Source organism: Cervus elaphus, chromosome 15 (genome assembly GCF_910594005.1).
Source record: "Cervus elaphus chromosome 15, mCerEla1.1, whole genome shotgun sequence".
Classification (NCBI taxonomy): Eukaryota; Metazoa; Chordata; class Mammalia; order Artiodactyla; family Cervidae; genus Cervus; species Cervus elaphus.
The window spans coordinates 5336894-5358351 of NC_057829.1; the positions used below are offsets into that span (position 1 = coordinate 5336894).

A 21458-nucleotide genomic window follows, 5' to 3' on the forward strand; every position below is an offset into this window, starting at 1 on the left:
GAGTGCTTTCAGCATCCTGGCTGTCATTAGGGAGATGGATGGCAGGCACCCTGCTTGGTTGGACTCACAGAGCAGTCTTCACTGGCTTCAAGACCAGCCTCCTCCTCACTTTCCCCTCTGCCTTCTCCCGGCTCCCCTCAGCTGCTGGGAGCTGCTGTTTTTGCTTCACCTTCCCCTGTGGGGACAGCTTTATTTTTTATGTTTGTTTTTTTTCCTATTGGGACACAATTCACATAACATAAAATTCATCATGTGAAAAAGCACTTTAAGCACACAGTTCAGGGGCTTTGTAGTAGGTTCACAGCTCTGTGAAAGATTCATTGCCATCTAATTCCAGAAGATTTTTGCTTTGATCTTTGAAGACAGAAAATGAATGGAAAGGGATGAACCTCATTAAAAAGCATCCTGTGTCCCAGAGGCATTCACGGTTTGGTATGTAAAACCCCTCATCTGGTATTTTCTATTTATAACATTTTTCCTCCTCAAGAACCATGATACTGTTAAAAAAATTTTCTTAAAGCTTTCACTTTATTTGAAGTATTACTTTCTTAGTTCCATTTCATTTCTTCAGCATATTTTGAATCACTCCAGGCCAGTTAGTGCTAATGATAACAGTGAACCACAAACAAGGCCCCATCCTCTGTGGTTTGCAGCCAAGCGGAGCGGGCTTGACATCAGTAATCAGGTTATTGTGATGAGTGCTGTGGGGTAAATATAACAGGAAGACAACCAAGTCTGGGAGGCAGGGGCACTTTCCTGGTAAGAGCGGTGTTAGAGGCAAGACCTGGGGCCTGAAGAGGCTGGGCTGGGGCAGGCGGCGGGGCCAGGTCTGAGTGTAGCTGGTGTGTGGGGAGCTGAGGACCTCCTCTAGTGCGGCTAAGCTTCAGGAGCTGCAGGAGAGTGGGCACGATGACAAGCCACACAGGCAAGTCGCGGGGCCTCAGAGCCCACGCTGCCAACTTGGGGTTTCACCTTCAGTGGGAGCCCATCGAAGGAGTTAATGTGGGGGTGGCGAGATTCGTCCCGCGGTTGGAGACCACCTGGGAGGCTGTTGCAGGATGAGAAAGGGTGGCTGCCTGGCTTAGGACGGTCGTGAGGATGGAGTAGAGGGGAGAGATTTAAGAGACATTTGGGAGGGGGTCTTGAGGGTGATTTACCAGCAAGGTAGATGGTCAGGGAACTCTGGTGAAGAGGAAGTGTGGACGGGGGAGTCATGGGTTCTCTTCAGGACAGGTTGGATTTGAGGTACCTGGGAAGCAGCTGCATGGAGATGTCAAGCTGGTAGTTGGGGTCTCTGGCAGCTCAGTAGACCAGCCTGGGCCAGAGAGAGAAAGTTAGGAGAGGCGGAAAGTGACTGTGAAAACACTCTTCATGTGCAGGTATTACAACATCCAAAACACTTCATCAGACTGCTTGTTCACCTGAGTTTCCTGCTGCCTCAGTGATTCTCACTTCATTCTGCCCCTTCCTGGGTGTGTGTGACACCCTCTCCAGGAGTGTCTCTCGTCATGTACAATGATTCTCCCTCATCTAAAGCTCCTGGAGGGTAGGAGGGTCTTACTTACCTTTGCATCCCCGGGGTGTATTACAGAAAATCACTAGGTTTCTGACTGATAAATGACCAAGAGAAAAAAGGGAATCAATGATTGTGTTAGGATCTGCATAAAAGCACCAATTAGAGTTATGGTGGACGTCCATTTAATTTTGCAGCACCCATTATGATAGTTTAAAATAATCTCTATTTATAAAGAAGCATATAAAATCATGCAAGACATCAAAATGAAGGCATCTTCAAAAGTACAGCATGAAGACATAGAATGGATCACAAAAATTCAGTCATATAAAAGCATTGCTGAAGAAGCCCTCCATGGAGCTTTCTCAAAGGAAAATGGTCATTGGAGGTCACATCAAGTATAAGAGCTCAGCTCAGCTCAGGGGCCATAAGAAGCTATAATCTTTACATTTCCAAAAGGGTTGATAAACTCGATCATTTCATTTCGAGTTGCACTGTTGACTACTTTGATCTCTTCAACTGTGGAGTTGCTTTCAGGCGTGTCCTCGGCTAAGATGGCCACGGAGACAAAGAAAACAGCCTCTCCTCTGCTCTGGGTCTTCCTCTAGGTGATGGGACCCCCAGCAATGCAGCGCCCACTTGCCTGGCACTTGATTCAGCATCACGGCTGCAACCCTCCAAACAAGTGGGAAGCAAGATTTGCCCTTGTCCATTTATACACAACTGTACACATTTCAGAAGGTGGAACTGGAACTCCCAGGCAGGAAATCACAGAATCAGGAGGGAGACTGCTTCTCAGTCACTTCCTTGAGTACATGCAGTTGCAGATGTTTTGGTTACGCCACTCCAAATTTTTGTTGTGACAAGACAAAGAACCGAGGAGCATACACTCGCCTGACAGTTACAAGGGTAGAAAACAGTTTCAACGTTCTTAAGTTCAAAGTGTCATTAAATATGAAAGACAATCCTCTATATGTATAAGCAAAAAAAAGGAAGCCAATGTTAGCAGGTCACCGGGAGTTAAGAAGGCCACAGGCATGTAGAAGAAATCTGATTCAAAGACGGAGGAACTGGCCCTAAAACAAGCAATACAGACAGCAGAAACATGAACCCAGAGGAGAGGAAGATTCTATAACGGAGGACAGAAGTGGAAAAATGTTATTAATATAAGGAGTATAGTCTTGCCTCAAAACTAAATGAAATATATTCACTCATCTGAAAAAGAGAAAGAAAATTCGCTAGATCTTAGTTATTAGGACTGTATTTAAAATACTGTGTTTCTTTTATGTGTCATAGAGGAAGACACAGTTAGCACTCTTCCTTGAAGTCTGCTGTAACTGAGGGAGATCAATCCCTTTGCCTTTTTACACAGAAATCACTATACCTGTGATGTTCAAGATGAAGCATCATTAAACTGAAAGCAAAAGAGACCACAGACAGCTAACCTTATATCTCCACAGAGAAAAAGTCCTACTGAGTGTTTAGGGAGAACTCCCAGGGTGACGAACTGCAACTAGGGTTGACTGTTCCACATTTCATCTGCGTGGTGATGTTGTCATGATGGGGATACCTTCAGGGGACAGGAACCCTCATCTCAATTATGCCAGCCTCATTCCATTAATATTTGCCAATCTGTAAAATAATTGCACTCTTCTGATTTTTTAGTGGGCTACTTCTAAGGGTTCTAACATACAACCAATAATCAATAGAAGGTTGGTTCTAGGCTGGTCTTAGGGCTTCCCAGGAGGCTCAAAGAATCTGCCTGCCAGTACAGGAGACGCAAGAGACAGGGTTTGATCCCTGGAGAAGGGAATGGTTACCCACTCTAGGATTCTTGCCTGGAGAATTCCATGGACAGAGGAGCCGGAACCTGGCGGGCAGCAGTCCAGGGGGTCTCGGCTTAGTGACTGACACACACACTGGTCTTAGCCAAGCCTGAAAGGATGCAAGCAGATTCCATTCTCCAGCAGAGGGCAGCGCCCCATAAAAATTACCCAAAGGTGCAGCATCTTTGTCTATCACCATGCATTTGCTGTATTGTTATTTTATGGCCATGTAGCTTGTGGGATCTTAGTTTCCCAACCAGGAATTGAAGCTGGGTCCCCTGCAGTGGAAGCACAGAGTCTGACCACTGGATCGCCAGGGAAGTCCCTCTGTATTATCAAATATTTATTATTTAGTGTCACAACAATGGAAGGCTTGTTCATACAAGTTATCTTGAATACTGATGGGCAATCCAGGCAAACAATTTAAGCCCTAACTATTTAAAATCTTATAATTTTAAGATTAATTGAAATTAGTTAATAATTTAAATGACTCTGTGCTTTATTTGTGTCTTCCTTCCACGTGAGTCTTCCTCTGTGTGCATGTGTCCTGGGTGTGTATGTCGTGTCTACTTTGCTTTCCATTCCCTTGCAAGTAGTAATTTTCTATTGCAACCAAATAAAATGCATATTACATAGAGCCGCAACACATAACACCATAACATTGCAGGTGGGAGTTTTGTTTAAAAGAGTGTAACTTGGAACTTAGCTAAGAAGAATTCATCCTTCTGATAGCAAAAGGACATCATCAAAAGCGGATTAGTTCATAGTATGATCAATTCAACATGGATTCCTACAGAAGAAAGCTTTTAAGTATTAATGAATACATTTTAACAATGATTTGATCAATCAGTCATAAAGTAATTCCCTTCCTTTCCACTTTGACCTTTGTAAAGTATCAGCATAGTCAGGCTAACACAGTATTTATCTACTAAAAATAAACTTTAAAGAAAATTATTTGGGGTTACTACAGAATTGTGTTATAGTTCTACTTCAGGTGAGATTTACTTTTGATATTTCTGTATGTAACACAGATGAAAGTCATCCTCCATTTGGTCAAAGTCTAGAATCTAAATGAACTTTAATTAAAAACAATTTTTGGTTAAATCTCTCTCTGCTAATACACTGTTAATAATTAAAACTTTTCCTAAGGTAAATGCCAATGAATGTAGATGTCGATATGTGCAAATAATGATAGAGTGAAATTAAAACAACATACTTATATCAACTCCTATTTTTTTTTTAAATCCCTTCTATCCTGGCACTTCCGCTATGCAATTATAATAGAAACTTAAGCTTTTATAGCCAGTGATGAAAATTATTAGCCATCAGGCTTTGGAACTAATGCTGCCAAATGGAGAGCTGAGTGGGTGGTGCTCTGTGGTCTCGTGGTTTCTCTGTAATTCCTGAACATAAAGATAAAGGAGCGTTCTTAGCTCTGCCCATAGCTGAACCATCTGCATTCTTGTGTCTTAACATTTCTGATCCAACTCAAAGGTAATTTCAGCCGACATTTATGAACCACAGCCACGTTCAGGTATCTATGAGGGTAAGTTCTGTCTAAGCTTGGGGGGAATCCCCTGGTGGTCCAGTGGTTGAGACTTTGCCTTCCAATGCAGGGGGTACGGGTTCAATCCCTGATCAGGGAACTAAGATCCCACACACTTCTTGGCCACAGTACATTTTGGGCTAACATATGAGCACATGTCACACGCAGCCTAACGAAAACCCCGCGTGTACATGCTTGTGCATGCTCAGTCGTGTCCAACTCTTTGCGGCCCCGTGGACTGTAGCCCACCAGGCTCCTCTGTCCATGGGATTCTCCAAACAAGAATGCTGGAGAGGGTTTTCATTTCCTACTCCAGGAGATCTTCCCGACAGGGATCGAACCCGAGTTCTCACATATCCTGCACTGGCAGGCAGATTCTTTACCATTGCTCCACCTGGGATCCCGAACACGGTGCAAAATCAAATGTTCTGTACAGTTCCAAGAATACAGCAGACAACCAGCACCTAACAACCACCCCACTGGACATCAAGCTGCAAAAGAACCCAGTTTTTAAAACTTACATTTTATTTCTGACTGCTGCTTTTGGGTACATCTTTTGATAAACTTGGCATTTATCTGCTAAATCTGACAAAACGAGCTAGGTGTGACTAACACTGACTAAGTCGGAAGTGATCAGTAGGTCTCTACAGTACTTTTGCAAGTTTAGAGATAACATTTGATGACTACATACCAGCAACCTCTGTAACAAACTGCTGTAAACAGTGGGGAAAAAATGTCAGTGGTTGAGAAAATAACTTTGAGTTAATCCTAATCTTTCTTGTACTCCTATCAATGTTAGTCATCATTTTTGCTTCTTTTAGTCAGGGATTTATACAGAATCCTCCCACACTGGATGAAGTACCTTAATTTTCTAAGCCTACAGCCAAAATCAAATAGCACGTTTATGAAATTGTCAGGTAAACCAAGGCTTCCCTCCCATCCTCCACACCTTCCACAGTAAACCATCAAACAAGACTAGTGGATATTCTTTGGATCTCATCTTTTCATTTGGTTTAAAATCCTCTAAAATTTGGATTTTAAAGCACAGCTCCCCTTCCAATATCATCATTAAAGATTTCTCTTTCTTGGCTAATGTGTTGGGTAATACTGAGGCTCTGTCTTAAGCTGAGATAGTAGGTTTTAGAGGGGGTTGCCTTTCACCCATGGGCTGAATTGTGATGTACAGTACCTGAACTGTACAATATTGTGATGGTTTTTGCCATATATCAGTATGAATCGGCCACAGGCATTCATGTGTCCCCTCTATCCTGAATCCCTCCTCCCTCCCCAGATTTTTATTTATTTCTCAACTGAGCTTTCTCTCTGGGGCAAAACACTTGACCTGATAGAAAAGATGTAGAAATAAATACTAAATTAACTTTTGAAAAGTCAAAGATACTGGAAGGGCCAACTCTTTGTCAATACCTTTCCCGTGGTCCTTATTACCCTGCTAATTCCTGACTTTGTCTTCCCAATAACTAGTTGTTTTGATAAATATTTCTTTTGAAAATACTCGAGCAAAGACCTCTTTGACAGCGCCCAGAGTTTGAATAAGAAAGGCGGCACCTGTATCCTGGTGTGTATCACTACATAATGCCAGCAACCTGTAAGTTCACTTTGTAACAAAAAGCATAACAGGCTAAAGGGTGACTGCTCTCTGTGTGTGGGAGTGTTGTTACTCATCAGGGATCTTGTGGATGATGACTTTTGGGGGCCATCAGCCATCTTAGTTCCAATCTCAATCTTCTGTATTTAAAGGAGGGGAACTTTTATTTTCATCATGGCATGAATCCATTCTGATTATAGCTTTGGCCCTGGTCCCCGTAGGAGCTTGCAACACATTTCCCCCAATTCCAGATTCAAATATTAAATTAAAACAGATGTGCAAAACTAAAGGAAATTCCACCACCAAAAACATACCCGACCCCTCCACAAAACTGCCAGCTCTGGGGAAAACCAATGTCCACGGTTCCGGGTCCTTCTCCTAAACTTGAAAAGGAACAGAGTCAGGACTCTCCCAGCGGTCCAGTGGTTAAGACTCCATGCTCCCAATGCAGGCAGCATGGGTTTGATCCCTGGTTAGGGAACTAAGATCCTATATGCAGCACAATGTGGGAAAAGAGAAAAAAAGAACAGATTCACATTGCTCCTTAACCTGCGCTTGTTGCAATGTCCGAGAGGCCAATGAGAAGGAGCCGAGGTCTAGAAGTTCCTGGGGTGCTCTCCACGCCCCCGCTTGGGCCACTCCTCGTCCACCCACCTGCGCAGCACCTTCTCCACGTCGGCCCGGTGGTACAGCCGGCAGAGCTCCATCAGCTGGCCCACCGTCCTCTGACTGTTCCGGAGCAAGAACTCCAGGGTGGGGCTCTGGGGTCGCTGCTCCAGGAAGCACAGCTCGTCGTAGGGCATGCCCCACTTGCTGGCAAAATTCCTCCAGTTTTTGACTGTTGGGTGACAGGGATCCAGCTTTATCCTGATCACATCTAGTAAGTCCTGGTCATTGAGCAGGTCGCTGATGGTGGGGACGCGGAGCGCACAGGAGGGACAGGAACAGGTCTCCGTGCAGGACGCATCCTTGCTCACACCTGCAGGGTAAACCACAAGGGTGCGTGTGTCAGCAAGAGGCCCCAGACACGTGCTTATCTCTTCGGTCCTTTATTTTCCTACTGAATTGCTCATAGCGTCAGGGTAAGTACAGCACCTATTTCAGGGTACTCACTTCTACATATTCACCAATAACGTCTTATTCTTCGCGGTCAAGAACAGCTGCTCTGCTGGAAGCAGTGGCAAGACTTTCTAAAGCCAGTGTTCCTTTCTTTCTGAGACTCTGTCCCCCAGGCTGCCCATTTGTGAGCCTGCCGGCCAGATGAGGGCTCCAAAGAGCAGAGCTCTCTCCGTGGGCAGATAGCCAGTCTAGGCGGGGTGGACTCTGCCATCCCAGGAGAAACCAGCGCATTCTCACCTCAACCCTCTTGCCCCTTCCAAATTACAAGTCAGCCTTGTCAGCTTTTTAAGGTCAAGCACAGCATGTCAGGGTGTATTGCACAATTCTTCAAAAGGTCTTTATTAAAAAAAAATTAAAATAACACGCACAACCTCAAACTGGAATATCCACTCCAAATGCATATTTGAAAATGAGTGATAACTGATAATGCCAGACTTTTCAGATTTATGGCCACCTTATCATGGCTTTGCCTTTATTTATTTATTTATTTTTAACACATAGGGCTGCCTTTGAAGTGGAGCCAATACCCTGAGGTGTGTGCAGTGGGCTGGGTGAGTGGGTGGCTTTGAGCTCAGCCTCCCCAAGAAGAGGGCTTCCTTGGTGGCTCAAATGATAAAGAATCTGCCTGCAATCCCGGAGACCCAGGTTCAATCCCTGGGTTGGGAAGATCCCCTGGAGAAGGGAATGGCTACCCACTCTAGTATTCTTGCCTACAGAATTCCACGGACAGAGGAGCCTGGCGGGCTACAGTCTATGGGGTCGCAAAGGGTCGGACATGACTGAGCAACTAACACTTTTGCTTTCACCAAGAAGAGCAGCCCCAGCACAGAGGAAGGGCCACCTTCCCATCCATCATCTCTGGCCTCCCTGCTTTATCTGGCAGTATCTACTAAGAGGATGAAGCTAGTAGGTAAGCAGTAAATAGGTTAGAGGTAAGAGGTTAGTAGGTAAGAGACAACTCAGAGTATAGGTGTAAGCGGGGTCTACACAGCAACCCAAGTGAATTAAAACTCTGCAACTGCACTGAATCTCCTAGCTCCTCTCACTGGGGATATTTAACCACCAAAGACGACACTAAAGACGACTGGCTTGGAAAATTCTGGGAGGTTATGATGCCTTTTTCTACAGCGAACTGTGTGCACAGTCCAACTTAGGAAAGTAAAAAATTTGGAGGAAAAAAAAAAGGAGTCACTCTGGTTATTATAAAATTGAGAACTAGAAACTTTGAGGCAAATACAAAGTAAAAGATAACAAGAGCCATGAAAATTATGCTCATACTCTGACCTACTAATATAACTTCTGAGAATCCAGTCAAAGGAGATCATCTGAAACATGTATGTACTTGAACATTTTTTATTATAGTCTTACTCTTATTATATATTAAAAAAGAACTTAAAATCAAAGTTAGGGGACTAGTGAAATTATTGTTACTATTTGAAGGAATATTATCTAAGAAATTATGAAGACTATAGCAACCTAGAAAATGTGTGTGCTATCATGTTCAGTGAAAAAATGCAAGATGTAAGGAATTTATGTACTCTGATTAAAACTATGGGAAAAGTCTCTGTTAATATTACCATGGAAGGAAATGTATAAAAATAATCGTAGCTTCTGTGGTTAATGTAGGATTATGTTTTTATTTTCCAGACTTTCTCAGCGTGTATGCCGGCGTGTGATCAGGCGTGCGCTGTGTGCTCAGTCGTGTCCGGCTCTCTGCGACCCCCTGGACTGTAGCCTGCCAGGCTCCTCTGTCCATGGGATTCTCCAGGCAAGAACACTGGAGTGCGTTACCAGGCCCTCCTCCAGGGGATCTTCCTGATCCAGGGATCGAACTTGTGTCTCCTGCATTGGCAGGCAGAGTCTTTACCACTGCACCACCTGGGATTGTGTTTCTATTCTCCAAACTTTCTCTAGTGGTGGTTATATTTCGATGATAATGAAAACCATGTATTACATTAACAAACATATTGTTCAGCACTGAGCAAATGTATCAATGCAGCATCCCTCCTTTTTGCCAAGCTTCACTTACCCCTCTGAGGTCACCTCTTCCTACCTTCCCCATAATTTATTTCATCAAATACCTCCTTTCTTTCCCCTCACCTCCAGACACCCATCTCTACTGATTCTCTTTCCTTTATCCACAAATAGGTATACAGCTCCTCTATCATAAAAAGTAAGAACCTCAAACTGCCACTCTCTGGTTTATAATGCACTGAAGGACTTTCTCTTACTCTTCATTTCTTTACTGTTTTAAAAATATTTATTATTATTTTGGGGGCTACACCACATGGCATGTGGGATCTTAGTTCCCCAATCAGGACGAAACCCATGCAACCTGCAGTAAAAAGCTCAGAGTCTTAACCACTGGACTGCTGGGCAAGTCCCAATTTACTGTTAAACTTCTAAAAGGAGAAATCAAAACCTGTTGCCTACAATGCCTCACCATGTTATTAATCTTCACTTTCTTTGGCTTTGAGTAGCGTCTGACCAGCCCCATTCTTGCCAACACTGTAGAGATCAGACCCAGTTCCCCATGCCCCGCCTGTGGACCAGAGTCCAGTTCTGATGGGGTAGATAAATCCAGAGATGCAGATCCCCACCTGGCTTGGAGGATCTGCTGCTGCTAACGCCCCCATCACATCACTCCCCTTGGGCCTGCCTGCCTCTAGAACTGAGCCCAAGATTTTGTGCCCCTTTGAACACTGTCTATTGCACTGAAGACGATGTTTTCCCAGAACTCAGGCCCCTTATCCCCAAGCACATCCTACATTGTCCCGGTCACATCCCTTTTCTTGTCTGCCTGACGCACTGCGATCCCAGCCTGTCTCACTGCCAAGTCCCTGGGAGTTATAAGGAGGTGCTCTGGTCCTGTTCTTAGCCCAAGGCTTTCCTCTTCTGCGTTGTGTCCCTTTGGTCTTCTCTGCTCCCAACAGCCTCCATAAAGATCTCCCACTAGAATGGAAGACCCTTTCTTTTTGTGTCTACAGGATCCAATACAGCCCTTGACACACTGCAGCAAACACTTAACCAACGTGGACTGAGTGAATAAATGAATGGCCAACCCTGCCAGCTCACCTGGGCTCCAGACTGGCTACTAGAAAGCGTCTCTTGATGTTCAGATGACATGTCCAACTCAAAGGACCCAATACGGTACTTATATTTCTCCTGCTATGCACCCAAAGCCCCTCAAGTCCCCTAATGACATCTGCAACTCCTCAGCATCCTTACAGACTTTTTTTTTCTATCTAACCAGTTACCAGGGTCCCAATCTCCCCTGGAAGCTCTCCATACCTCTCTTCCATCTTATTTCCCATGGCTTCCTTGAATATAATCTGGGCTCCAGAGAAAAGGGACTACTTACTTCCTGAATAGACAACCTGTATTTTCTTTGCTTCAAAGTTTAATAAAATGAAAAGGAAAAAATATAAGCTCAGTGTAGAACATTAAAAATTATACTCAGTTATGAATTTTGCGTAAACTTGAACATTTAGGGTTTCCCCATAGTTGCATGACTATGAGTAACAATTTGATGCAGACCCTTACATCTAAATTTTTGACCACCTCTTTAATGATCTCACCAGTAACTACTAGGCCGAAAAATATGACCATTTTAAGGCTGTCAGCGTCTATATCCTAAATTGCTTTCCAGAAGTAAATGCTGTATCAATTTACACTCTGTAAACTCTGAGAATAGTGATGGTGCATATCTCAGTTGACCTTTGTTAGCATCAAGTAACACTTTTATTAAAAAAGATCTTTGTCAATTGCATAGGTGGAAAATAAAGATTTCCTGCAGGACTTTTCTGATGTTTTCTCTCTGTTCAGTTCTCTCTCTTCTTTCTCTCTCCCTCTCACTGAACTTCCTCTCATTGAACTTCCCCTCAGCTACTAAACTTATCTATCCTATGAAACCCACCTCAGAAACACCCCTTTATTAAATCCCCTGGCTCTGCCTGCAATGCCGTCTCATCCACAGTCTCTTCATTGTGTTTGCATCTCCTGACCTTGCCTTGCAGTGAGATATTCCATATGGTCTTTGTTGTTGCTCCTTCAGGGCCCTGAGAAAAGATCCATATCCTTCTGCAATGTGTTACACATCTTAGAGTTCTAGATTGTTGAATTACATTTCTGTGTAATATAGTAAGAGTTATTCTTCTGCTCCATTAATAATGGTGTATCTGGAAGTGAGACTTTAGCTCCATGATGGGATAGAAATTTATTTATAAAGAGTTTTCTAACATTGAAGGTGGTTTTTGAAGTACAAGGGGGAAACTGTGCAATTTTCTTTGCCCTTATTTAAAAGTAGAGTCAAAATCCAGGGAACTCAAATTGGGGCTCTGTAACAACCTAGAGAGGTGGGATGGGGTGGGAAGTGGGAGGGAGGTTCAATGGGGAAACATATGTACACCTATGGCTGATTCATGTTGATGTGAGGCAGAAACTAACATAATATTGTAAAGCAATTATCCTTCAATTAAAAATAAATTTTTAAAAAAGGTGGGAATATAGGAAAAAAGTAATACTTTGTCAAGTAGAAAAGAAAGCAGTTTACCAAAGGGTATGTATAATTCCGTTTTTGTAAAAACAAAATAATACAGTCATTTTTATCCACATAAAGCTTATATTATACACACATTCATGGGCATAGGAAAAATCTAGAAGTATGCATAAAAACATTAACAATGGGTATTCCTAATTTTCTATAGTTACTATGTTTATTTAGATACTTAAAATATAATTTTTAAATGTCACAAAAAATAAACGATTTATATCTCTAAGTCCAGAGTGAAATGTATTGCTTTCTGAAGGTCTGCTCTGTATTACCTCCGTAAGACTCAGGGTTTTAGCCATGTTTTTTCCTTTAGTGTCAAGAAGAATGAAAATCGTTAAGGTTTCTGTGAAGCTCCTCTAAGCCTTCTAGTGTACGAGAAGCTTCTATTTCTTTGAACACCACCACCATCCATTTATCAGTTTGTTTTAAAATGCATGATGTGTCAAAAATCTATTGTTTCCTTTTTTATTTTCAATGACACACATGCTAAGCCATTTACCCAACTGGAATCTACATAAACTGCCAACAGTCATGAAGTTGTCGAATCATAAACTATAATTAGTTCTCTGAGGACTTAAGCAGACAAACTTTTTTCCCTATGAAATACATTTTGTCCTGCCCTGCTGTAAACACCTATCATGTATTCATGTGCATGCAAGGAAAGAATGGCTGATGCTTTGGGGTAAGAAAAATCATGGGAAGAGAAACACTTAGAACCAAAGAAGTTTTCCTCAGAAATGGGGGAAAAAATGGGATTATTATTGGGTGCTACTCAGTGGCAAGCTCAGGATATCTGTACAGGAGAAACTCAAAAACTGTTTACTAAATGAATGAATGAGAATTGTTCTTTCTCCTCTGGAGACAAGGTAGGTTTCTTATTACTGTGTGATGCATTTTAGGACATGAAGAGAGAATTACTAGCAAAGGAAAGAGAATTTACTGGTGTCTGTTGGCTGTTAACAGAAAAGTACAAAAGACAGATTGATTCTAGATTTGGGGGAAGGAAAGGACAGTGTTACTGAGGAGAGAGAAGTCAGTTATGTATAAAAATTCTCTTGGATTCTCTAACAAGTAGGGTCCTTGCTTGTCATATTTTGACACTTGACTTGCATATTTTCCACTGATGCAAAACAAGAACGGGTTGCACCATTAGTTCATAATAACTTCTTAGAGGCCAAAACCCTGGAAGGATTTGCCTTCTGTAGGTTTAGTCTGAGTCCTGGCTTGAACTAAGGAAGAGTTTATCAGTGGAGGAAGGGCCAAATTTCTCAGTGGTTTTTATCATCACAGTAACTGTCATTTATTAAATGCGTTAATATATAACCGGCCCTGCACTGTGCCCTTTTACATCAGGAGTCCCAAATTCTGGGATCTAATGCCTGATGATCTGAGGGGGAGCTGATGGAATAATAATAGAAATAAAGTGCACAATAAATGTAATGCACTTGAATCATCCTGATACCATCCCCCAACTCCCACCCTCAGATGGTGGACAAACTCTTTCACAAAACCAGTCCCTGGTGACAAAAACACTGGGGACTGCTGCTTCACACGCATAGTCCCGAATCAGCTGCATCAGATGGGGCTCATCGAACTGGTGCCCCAGCTTCCCAGGGCTTGACTGCTCAAGGCATTTAACATCCCCGAACTTCAGATTCCTCATCTATCAAATGGAGATGATAATATAATAATTCCTACATCTCACGAATTAAATGAGATAAATGATGTGAAAGCATTTTTGTCAAGTCTTATGTAAATGTTATTTAAGGTTGTTAGGTTTTACAATTTTTTTTTAAGTAGAATGGGGGGAAAAAAGAGTGTGTCAATGTGTCATCTGGCCTCTGCTGACACCTCCCAGCTCATTCCCTTTTCAAGTGCTCTTTACTGCCCACACTTGTCTCTAGAACATATACCCAACCCTGCCTTAGGACCTTTGCACCAGCTGGGTCTTCTCTCTGAAGTCCTCCTTCCTCAGATCTCCACATGGCTGGCTCCTTTACATTGTTTAGATTTGGGTGCACCTTCTTAGCTAACACAGCATCCTTTCCTCGCAGGCAAACCCCACTGTGCACTCATTTATTTTCCTCAAGGCACCTACCACCATATGTAATTATTTGTGTTTATTGTCTGTCACTCCCAACTAGTATATAAGGTCCAAGAGGAAAAGGCTTTAGATGTCTAATGTCTCCACTTCATTCCAGGCACATAGTAGGCACTCAATAATGTCTGTTGAGTAAATCTATTTAATGAAGAACATGACACAGAGAAATAATCAAATCAGGAACTTCTGAGCAGCATATGTAGTGTTATCTAGAAAGTCTCAGACAAACGGAAAGGTTTCTCGTGCTGAGTATATACAAGGCAGAAGAGGGACGACTGGTTGCTATGGAGAAGGAGTACACCATGTACCACAGGGGTACCCACATGAGCTTTAGAAGCATGCTGACCAACTGTTAATACAAGCTGACATCGTGCAGGTATGCAGCGTGGACAGGTTACTCAGCTTGCTAAGGCCATGTCCCCCCTCTCTGAACAACTGAGAGGACTGAATTTCACAAAGTTGTGGAGAGGATTAAATGAGACCATCCCTTAAAGCCTTATCCTAGTGCATGGTAGTTGGAAAAGGAAATGGCAACCCACTCCAATACTCTTGCCTGGAAGATCCCATGGACGGAGGAGCCTGGTGGGCTGCAGTCCATGGGGTCATGAAGAGTCAGACACAATTGAGTGACTTCACTTTCACTTTTCACTTGCACGCACTGGAGAAGGAAATGGCAGCCCACTCCAGTGTTCTTGCCTGGAGAATCCCAGGGATGGCGGAGCCTGGTGGGCTGCCGTCTATGGGGTCGCACAGAGTCGGACAGGACTGAAGCGACTCGGCAGCAGCAGTGCATGGTAAGTGTGCAACAAAGAATTAGTAGCTGTGGGTAGGGAACCATAACAGCAGTGTTCTCAGGACTTTCCTGGTGGTTCAGTGGTTAAGATTCTGAGTTTTCAATGCAGGGGTGGGGGGGTTTGATCTCTGGTTGGAGAACTAAGATCCCATGCATGAATGAATAAATAAAGCAGTAGTTCTCAAACCTTGGCTAAAAATGGAACTCTCGACCCCCTCCCAACCCCACTCTCCCCTGGGGATATTACAAAATCCTGATGTCTGGTTCCAATACCAAGACCCTTATTTAACTGGTCTGGGGTATAGGCAGGACACGGGAAGTTTTCCAAGCTCTCTTGGAAATCCTCGTGTGCAGCAGGGTTGAAAACCATGGCCTTAAACCATATCTACTGAAGAAGTTATCAATCAGATGGGCCAGCAAAAGTAGGTGTTGGAATGCCAGCTACTTCTCTTTGCAGAATACAGCGTGTGCTTGGTGATTGGGAATTTGTGGATAATATTTCTGCACACTCACAAGCAGAAGAATGGATTTTCCTAGGGGGCTTTTTTCCCTTCTTCCACTATTCTTCATCGCACACACTTTTTACATCGTACCTTAAAGAAGACTTCAGAAATCAAGAGTGCTCATTGACAAGGTATGTCCACGTCATTTCAAACAAAGTAAGAAACAGTTCACATCCAAAGATTCAGTGCCTAACTCTCAAGTTGGCGGCTGGCAGATCATAAAATGCTGGTCAATTAACAGTTAATTGTGAACTGGAACAAGATGCAGAGCTCACAAGGGCCCTGATTGGCTGAGCCTGGAAAATGGCTCCAGTCAGGATGCTGGCAGTGGATCACAGATTGACTTAATGTGTCTCCCTGCAGGGGAGGTGCCGTTTTATCTTGTACACCCTGGCTTTTCGAGAGCTATTACCACACGGGCATTTCCCTCCACAGTGCTCAGCGCCACTGCGGGCTCTCAAATCATTTATAATAATGTTCCCCATGATAACCAGGTCTTCAGTTGGCGCAAACAAATAGAAAACATTTTATATTGGCAGCTTCGCAAATAGCAAAACATATTCTATTCTAAAATAACTAAAATAACTCCTAGGTGTCTATAAATTATGAGATTTGGAAAATACCACCAAGTGTCAAAGTACTGTCAAATACTTCCACAGTTATGTTTGTTAATGGTGTAAATTCATTCTTTTTTCTGCGTGTGGTTTCTAACATGGCTGGAAATAAATATATTTAAAATGCCAGTTTACGGCTTTGAGCTATCACTGGGGTGCGTGCATACCACATGACTCATCAGAGGTAGTTATTTGCTCTGAGCTTGAAAATGGTGAAGAATTATTTTTATCTACTAAGAAACTGACCCCAGGGCTTTTGGTGGGTGTTTGATCTCTTAACCAAAGGGAAAAACAATATGATTTCATTTTCCCTCTCTGAAACACCCTTTTAAGAAGACATCAAGTTGGCGGCAGCACTAGGAAATCTAACTGACAAATTGGATGGATCTTGGCAAGTAAATCACACTGGGCCACTGTCATCACACAAAACTGAGGCATAGAAGGTGTGTTTAAAAACAAAACAAGACACACATGGAAGAAAGGACCCAGGTTAAAATTCAGCAGAGGATTTAATGTGAGCTTGCATTCTGAAATTACGTGACACAATGTATTTACGAAGTGTCGGTTTATAGACCTCAGTTGAAAAAAAGAAAAGAAAATCTTTTTGCACGTTCAGTTCTACAGGTAAATTAGGTTTGGAAGAGGCAAGTGCCGAATTATGCAAGGTGGTCAGAAAGTCAAGTCTTGAAAAGCTGGCAACTGTGAAGAGGGAGGGAGGAAGTCATGGTCCAAGTGATAAACAGCACCACCAGAGGGGAGAACAAGAATAGGTTATTATTTAATTTTTTAAATTATTAATTTCTGTAATTTACAAAATTGACATATCTTTTTTACATCATTCTCCCCTTGTGACATGTGGGATCTCAGTTCTCCAACCAGGAATCGAACCTGTGCCCCCTGCATTAGGAATGCAGAGTCTTAACCACTAGATTGCTAGGTAAGTCCCTAGAAAAGGTTTTTAACTTTCCAATTTGTGAGGAGTTTTTTGTTTGTCTGTTTTTTATAACTGAGTCTTACTCTTTTAATGCCCAAATGTTTTCATTTTGAAAAACTGCAGGAAAACATAGTAAAACTTTTATGACTCCTGGGGGCTGGTTTCTGTATTCAATGGTTCCACAAGGGGGCTTTGATTTTCTGGTAGTAGCTGATTCTGAATTGTATTCTTATTCTCCCCTTGATTATCAACTGTCAGCTGTCATTTCTCACTCTGGTTGAATCCCTCCTTTTATCTTAGAGCCCTCCATCCTCTGCACATTGCTTACTTTAACTAGATATAAACTGGATGCAGATAACTAGGGTTTTCAGGTTTTAAGAATTAAATAAAAGCCAGGGTCTGAGTTAAGTAAGGCTAGACCAAGGGCCTGATTAGGGGAGAGTAGCAAGCCTCTGCAAAAAGTGTTTCAATGGCTCAAAGACTGACTCTGGGGGGAGGGATGGACTTTGGCTTTGTTCCAGCCTGAGACTCTGAGCTGGAAGTCTGACCTTCACCCCCGGGTATGATACTGAAGCACCAGACATGTGCGCTACACAGGCGATATGTCTGGCCCGCGGGGAGACAGCATGGTGTGGTGCTGGTGCTGGTGGCGTGGCGGTCAGGCCAGGCCTGGGGCTTGAATCCCACTCGGGACCTGTGCGATGGAGCACCAGTCATGGGACCCAGTGCTCCTTCTGTTGCATCCACCTGGTGAATAACTGAACCCACAGAGTTGTCATTAACACTTTTTTCTAAGGGCATCTCTAAAAAGAGCAGACTCATTGAAAAAGAGCAGACTCATTGGAAAAGACCTTGATGCTGGAAAAGATTGAGGGCAAGAGTAGGAGCGTCAACAGAGGATGAGACGGCTGGATGGCATCACCGACTCAATGGACATGAGTTTGAGCAAACTCCGGGAGATGGTGAAGGACAGGGAAGCCTGGCTGCTGAAGTCCATGGGGTTGCAAAGAGTCAGACACAAATTAGCAACTGAACAACAACAAAAGTACTTGAAGGAGGTCTGGTTCATGGCAAATGCTAAATTTGTGCAAGTACAACAGTAAGTAAACCTTACTTAGGTGGCTGCTGTCATTCAAACGGTAAGGCAGGACTTACCTAGCAGTCCAGTGGCTAAGACCCAACGCTGGGGTCCTGGGTTGAAGCAAGGAACTAGATCCCGTATGCCACAACAAAGAGTTTGCATGCCACAACTAAGTATCCCTGTGTGCTGCAACTAAGACCCAGTGGGGCCAAATAAATAGATATGTAGAAAAAAACAAAAAACAAAAAAGAGGAAATAATGGGGATCCGCTTTTGCCTCATCTTCCAAAGTCAATGCCCTGAAGTCAATGTCTCTCATTTGCTTGTTTATGAAAAAAAAAAAAAAACAACAACAACCCACCCAACCAAACACCTGAACATTCCTCTGGGCAAAGCATCATGCTGGGTGGCAAAGATGTTGACTTCCACAGTACGGGTTCTGCTCTAGGTAACGCTACCTGCGATCACTGTGAAAAGTTTGTTCTCTCTAAAGATCTTTCATTTCATTTTGACACGGGTAAAGATATTTAGAGACACACCGAAATTTGATTAATCTAGTACTGACCTCATCTCATAAGAGTCTTGGAAGGGTTGACAGATATTACTAACCAACTTACTTGATTCATTCTCATTTTAGGTGACGTTTCACATTGGTAGGCAGGATGTTAGTCTTTAAAAAGTTTAACTATAGATTTTTTTTTTAAGAAAAGAAATATGTGCTTGTCACAGAAAATCTAAAAACTCAGATGAGCATAGGGAAAAAAATTTCACATTCTCACCACTCAGGCTCATCACAGTTCACCTTTTAGGTTATTTTACTACTCATTATATGTATTTGCCTACACCAGGTCATTGGTTATATATATATTTGAATATACCGATTAAAGTTTTGGGGGTAGGTTTTTCTGATACCCACTCATGCTAGAAATTTTTTAAATACAGGGGAGTGAAAAGGAAATTAAAACTGCCTCTGCTTGTATGATAAGATACCTTCCGCTCCTCCACCTCATTCAGCGAGGTGCTTCTAATATGAGCCTGTGTCCACTGGAGCATTTGTGGAAGAGGATAATTATTAGCCGTGGCCTTAGCCTCCAGCAGGGGCGGACTGTGGTCCAAGGAAGACAAGTTCCATGGGCTCCTGTTTGGGACCACAGATGTTGGGCCTGTCCCATAAAAGCTGGTGGGTAGGTGCCACTGGACGTTCTCTGGCCTGATTTCTCCCTGATTTCTCTAATCACAGCAGGACAGTGGCTGAGCAGGAACCAGCATCCCAACTTCTGTCTTTCAGAACTGTACCTTTGCCACTTGGCCTCCTCAGAAAGCCTGGCACACAGTGGGTCTTTAAGAAATGAAAATCAAGTGAATGAAAAAACAAACAAACAAAAAAACACCTGGAATCTCACCACCCAGAGATAAAACTGCTCCTAACATCATGTATCAAAAGTTGATTATGCATCGCAAGTTCTGATTTTCAGCATGGTTACCTGGGCACAGCCTGGGATTGATGATAGAATATCCTAAGACTTTTATGAGTACCCCCATCCTTCTTTAAAAAAGAAATGAACAAACCCCTGATGATTTGGGTCATTCAATATGTGTTTTAGAAGATATTTTCAAATGTTGGTGAGGTTTTTTTTCCCCCTAATTATTATTTTGGTAGCTTATTTTAATGCTCACTCCATATTTTCCCCATGATTAATTAATGAGAAATCTAAGTACTGCCTAACTTTTTTTTGTTTTTTCCTTTTTTTGGCCATGCCACATGGCACATGGGAATCTTAGTTCTCTGACCAGGGATCAAACCAGCAACCCTGCACGAGAAGTGTGAAGTGCCAACCCCTGGACTACCAAGGAAGGTCCTTAATATTGCCAAAGTTTCTGTCTTACAATGAAGAAACGAAAAAAGGTGGTGGGGGACGAGGCATTGGAGACAAATTAAATGTTTCTTGTATATGAATACATATATGCATAATCTAGAAAAATGGTATAGATGATCTTATTTGCAAAGCAGAAATAGAGACACAGACATAGAGAACACATGTATGGACATCAAGGAGGGAAAGGGGAGAGGTGGGAGGAATTGGGAGATTGGGGTTGATTTATATACATTATTGATACTACATATAAAATAGATAACTAATGAGAACCTATTGTATAGCTCAGGGAACTCTACTTAGTACTCTGGGGTGACCTAAATGGTAAGGAAATGTAAAAATGAAGAGATATATGTACATGTATAACTGGTTCATTTTGCTGCACAGTAGAAACTAATATAACATTGTAAAGCAACTACACTCCAATAAAAATTAATTTAAAAGTGTTTTTTGGTGAAGCACATTAGAAGCAGAAAACGGTGGGGACCAGCACATAGCCTGGCTCCCTCAGGCGTGGAGATGGAAGGGAGGCAGTGGGTGGCTGAGCGGCCCTCCCTACCCTGACTGGGTTTGCCTACATCCCATCATTTGCTTCCTCCTGACAAAGTTCTCTGCCAACACTGTGGCTCCTGGAACTTGGAGGGAGGGTCAGTTCTGACCCTCATCTGATCCTAAAGCCATCCAGTCAAGAACCCTGCTGTGCCCTGCACAAGCAACGGAGGGTTAACACGAGAAAAGGAGTCTTGTAGGCTTTTGTGAAATCCTGCAAGATTTCTTTGCAGTTCACCATGGAATGTGGTTGGAAAGTTTCTCTAGTTAGTAATACAGATTTTGAAAGTTAATGATAAACACCTTCTCAAATGATCTTGAATTTAGCCATGCTAGCTAGCACTGATGGCCAGATACCTTTAAAGTCAATCATTTACCTGAAAGGGGGTCTCCAGTACTGTCTCGAAAGCCATTTTCTTCTCCCTTAAAAAACAAAAATGCAGTCTTCATTAAAACCATACCCATATGTGATTAGAGATGTTATCAATTTTCCAATTTAGTTAAATTTCCACCAGAACCTGGGAGGTGGGTATGGATCTTAAGAATGGTACTTTACTGAGTAATAAGTCAGACAGAGAAATACAAATATCATATGATATTTCTTGTATGTGGTATTAAAAAAATGGTACAAATGAACTTATTTACAAAACAGAAATAGAGTCAGAGACATAGAAAACAAACTTACAGTTACTGGGGGGAAAAGAGAGAAGGGATAAATCAGGAGATTGGAACTGACATGTTTACACTACTAAATATAAAATGGATAACTGATTAAGGACCTACTGTATAGCGTCCCCCTACAGGGAACACCACTCAATACTCGGTAATGATGTATATGGGAAAACAAT

The 21458-nt window shown here is 42.6% G+C and overlaps 1 protein-coding gene across 1 annotated transcript in view; it reads right to left on the reverse strand.

The window, feature by feature from the left end:
• Positions 1-1679: 1679 nt before the first annotated feature.
• Positions 1680-21458, reverse strand: part of EDARADD (EDAR associated death domain) — a 67955-nt gene continuing 48176 nt past the window's right edge. The window contains exons 5-6 of the mRNA XM_043926996.1: positions 20988-21033; positions 1680-7470 (exon numbers count right to left, since the gene is read on the reverse strand). Coding sequence (XP_043782931.1) covers positions 7088-7470; positions 20988-21033 — 429 coding nt within the window. The 3' untranslated portion in view covers positions 1680-7087. The remainder of the gene's footprint in view (positions 7471-20987; positions 21034-21458) is intronic.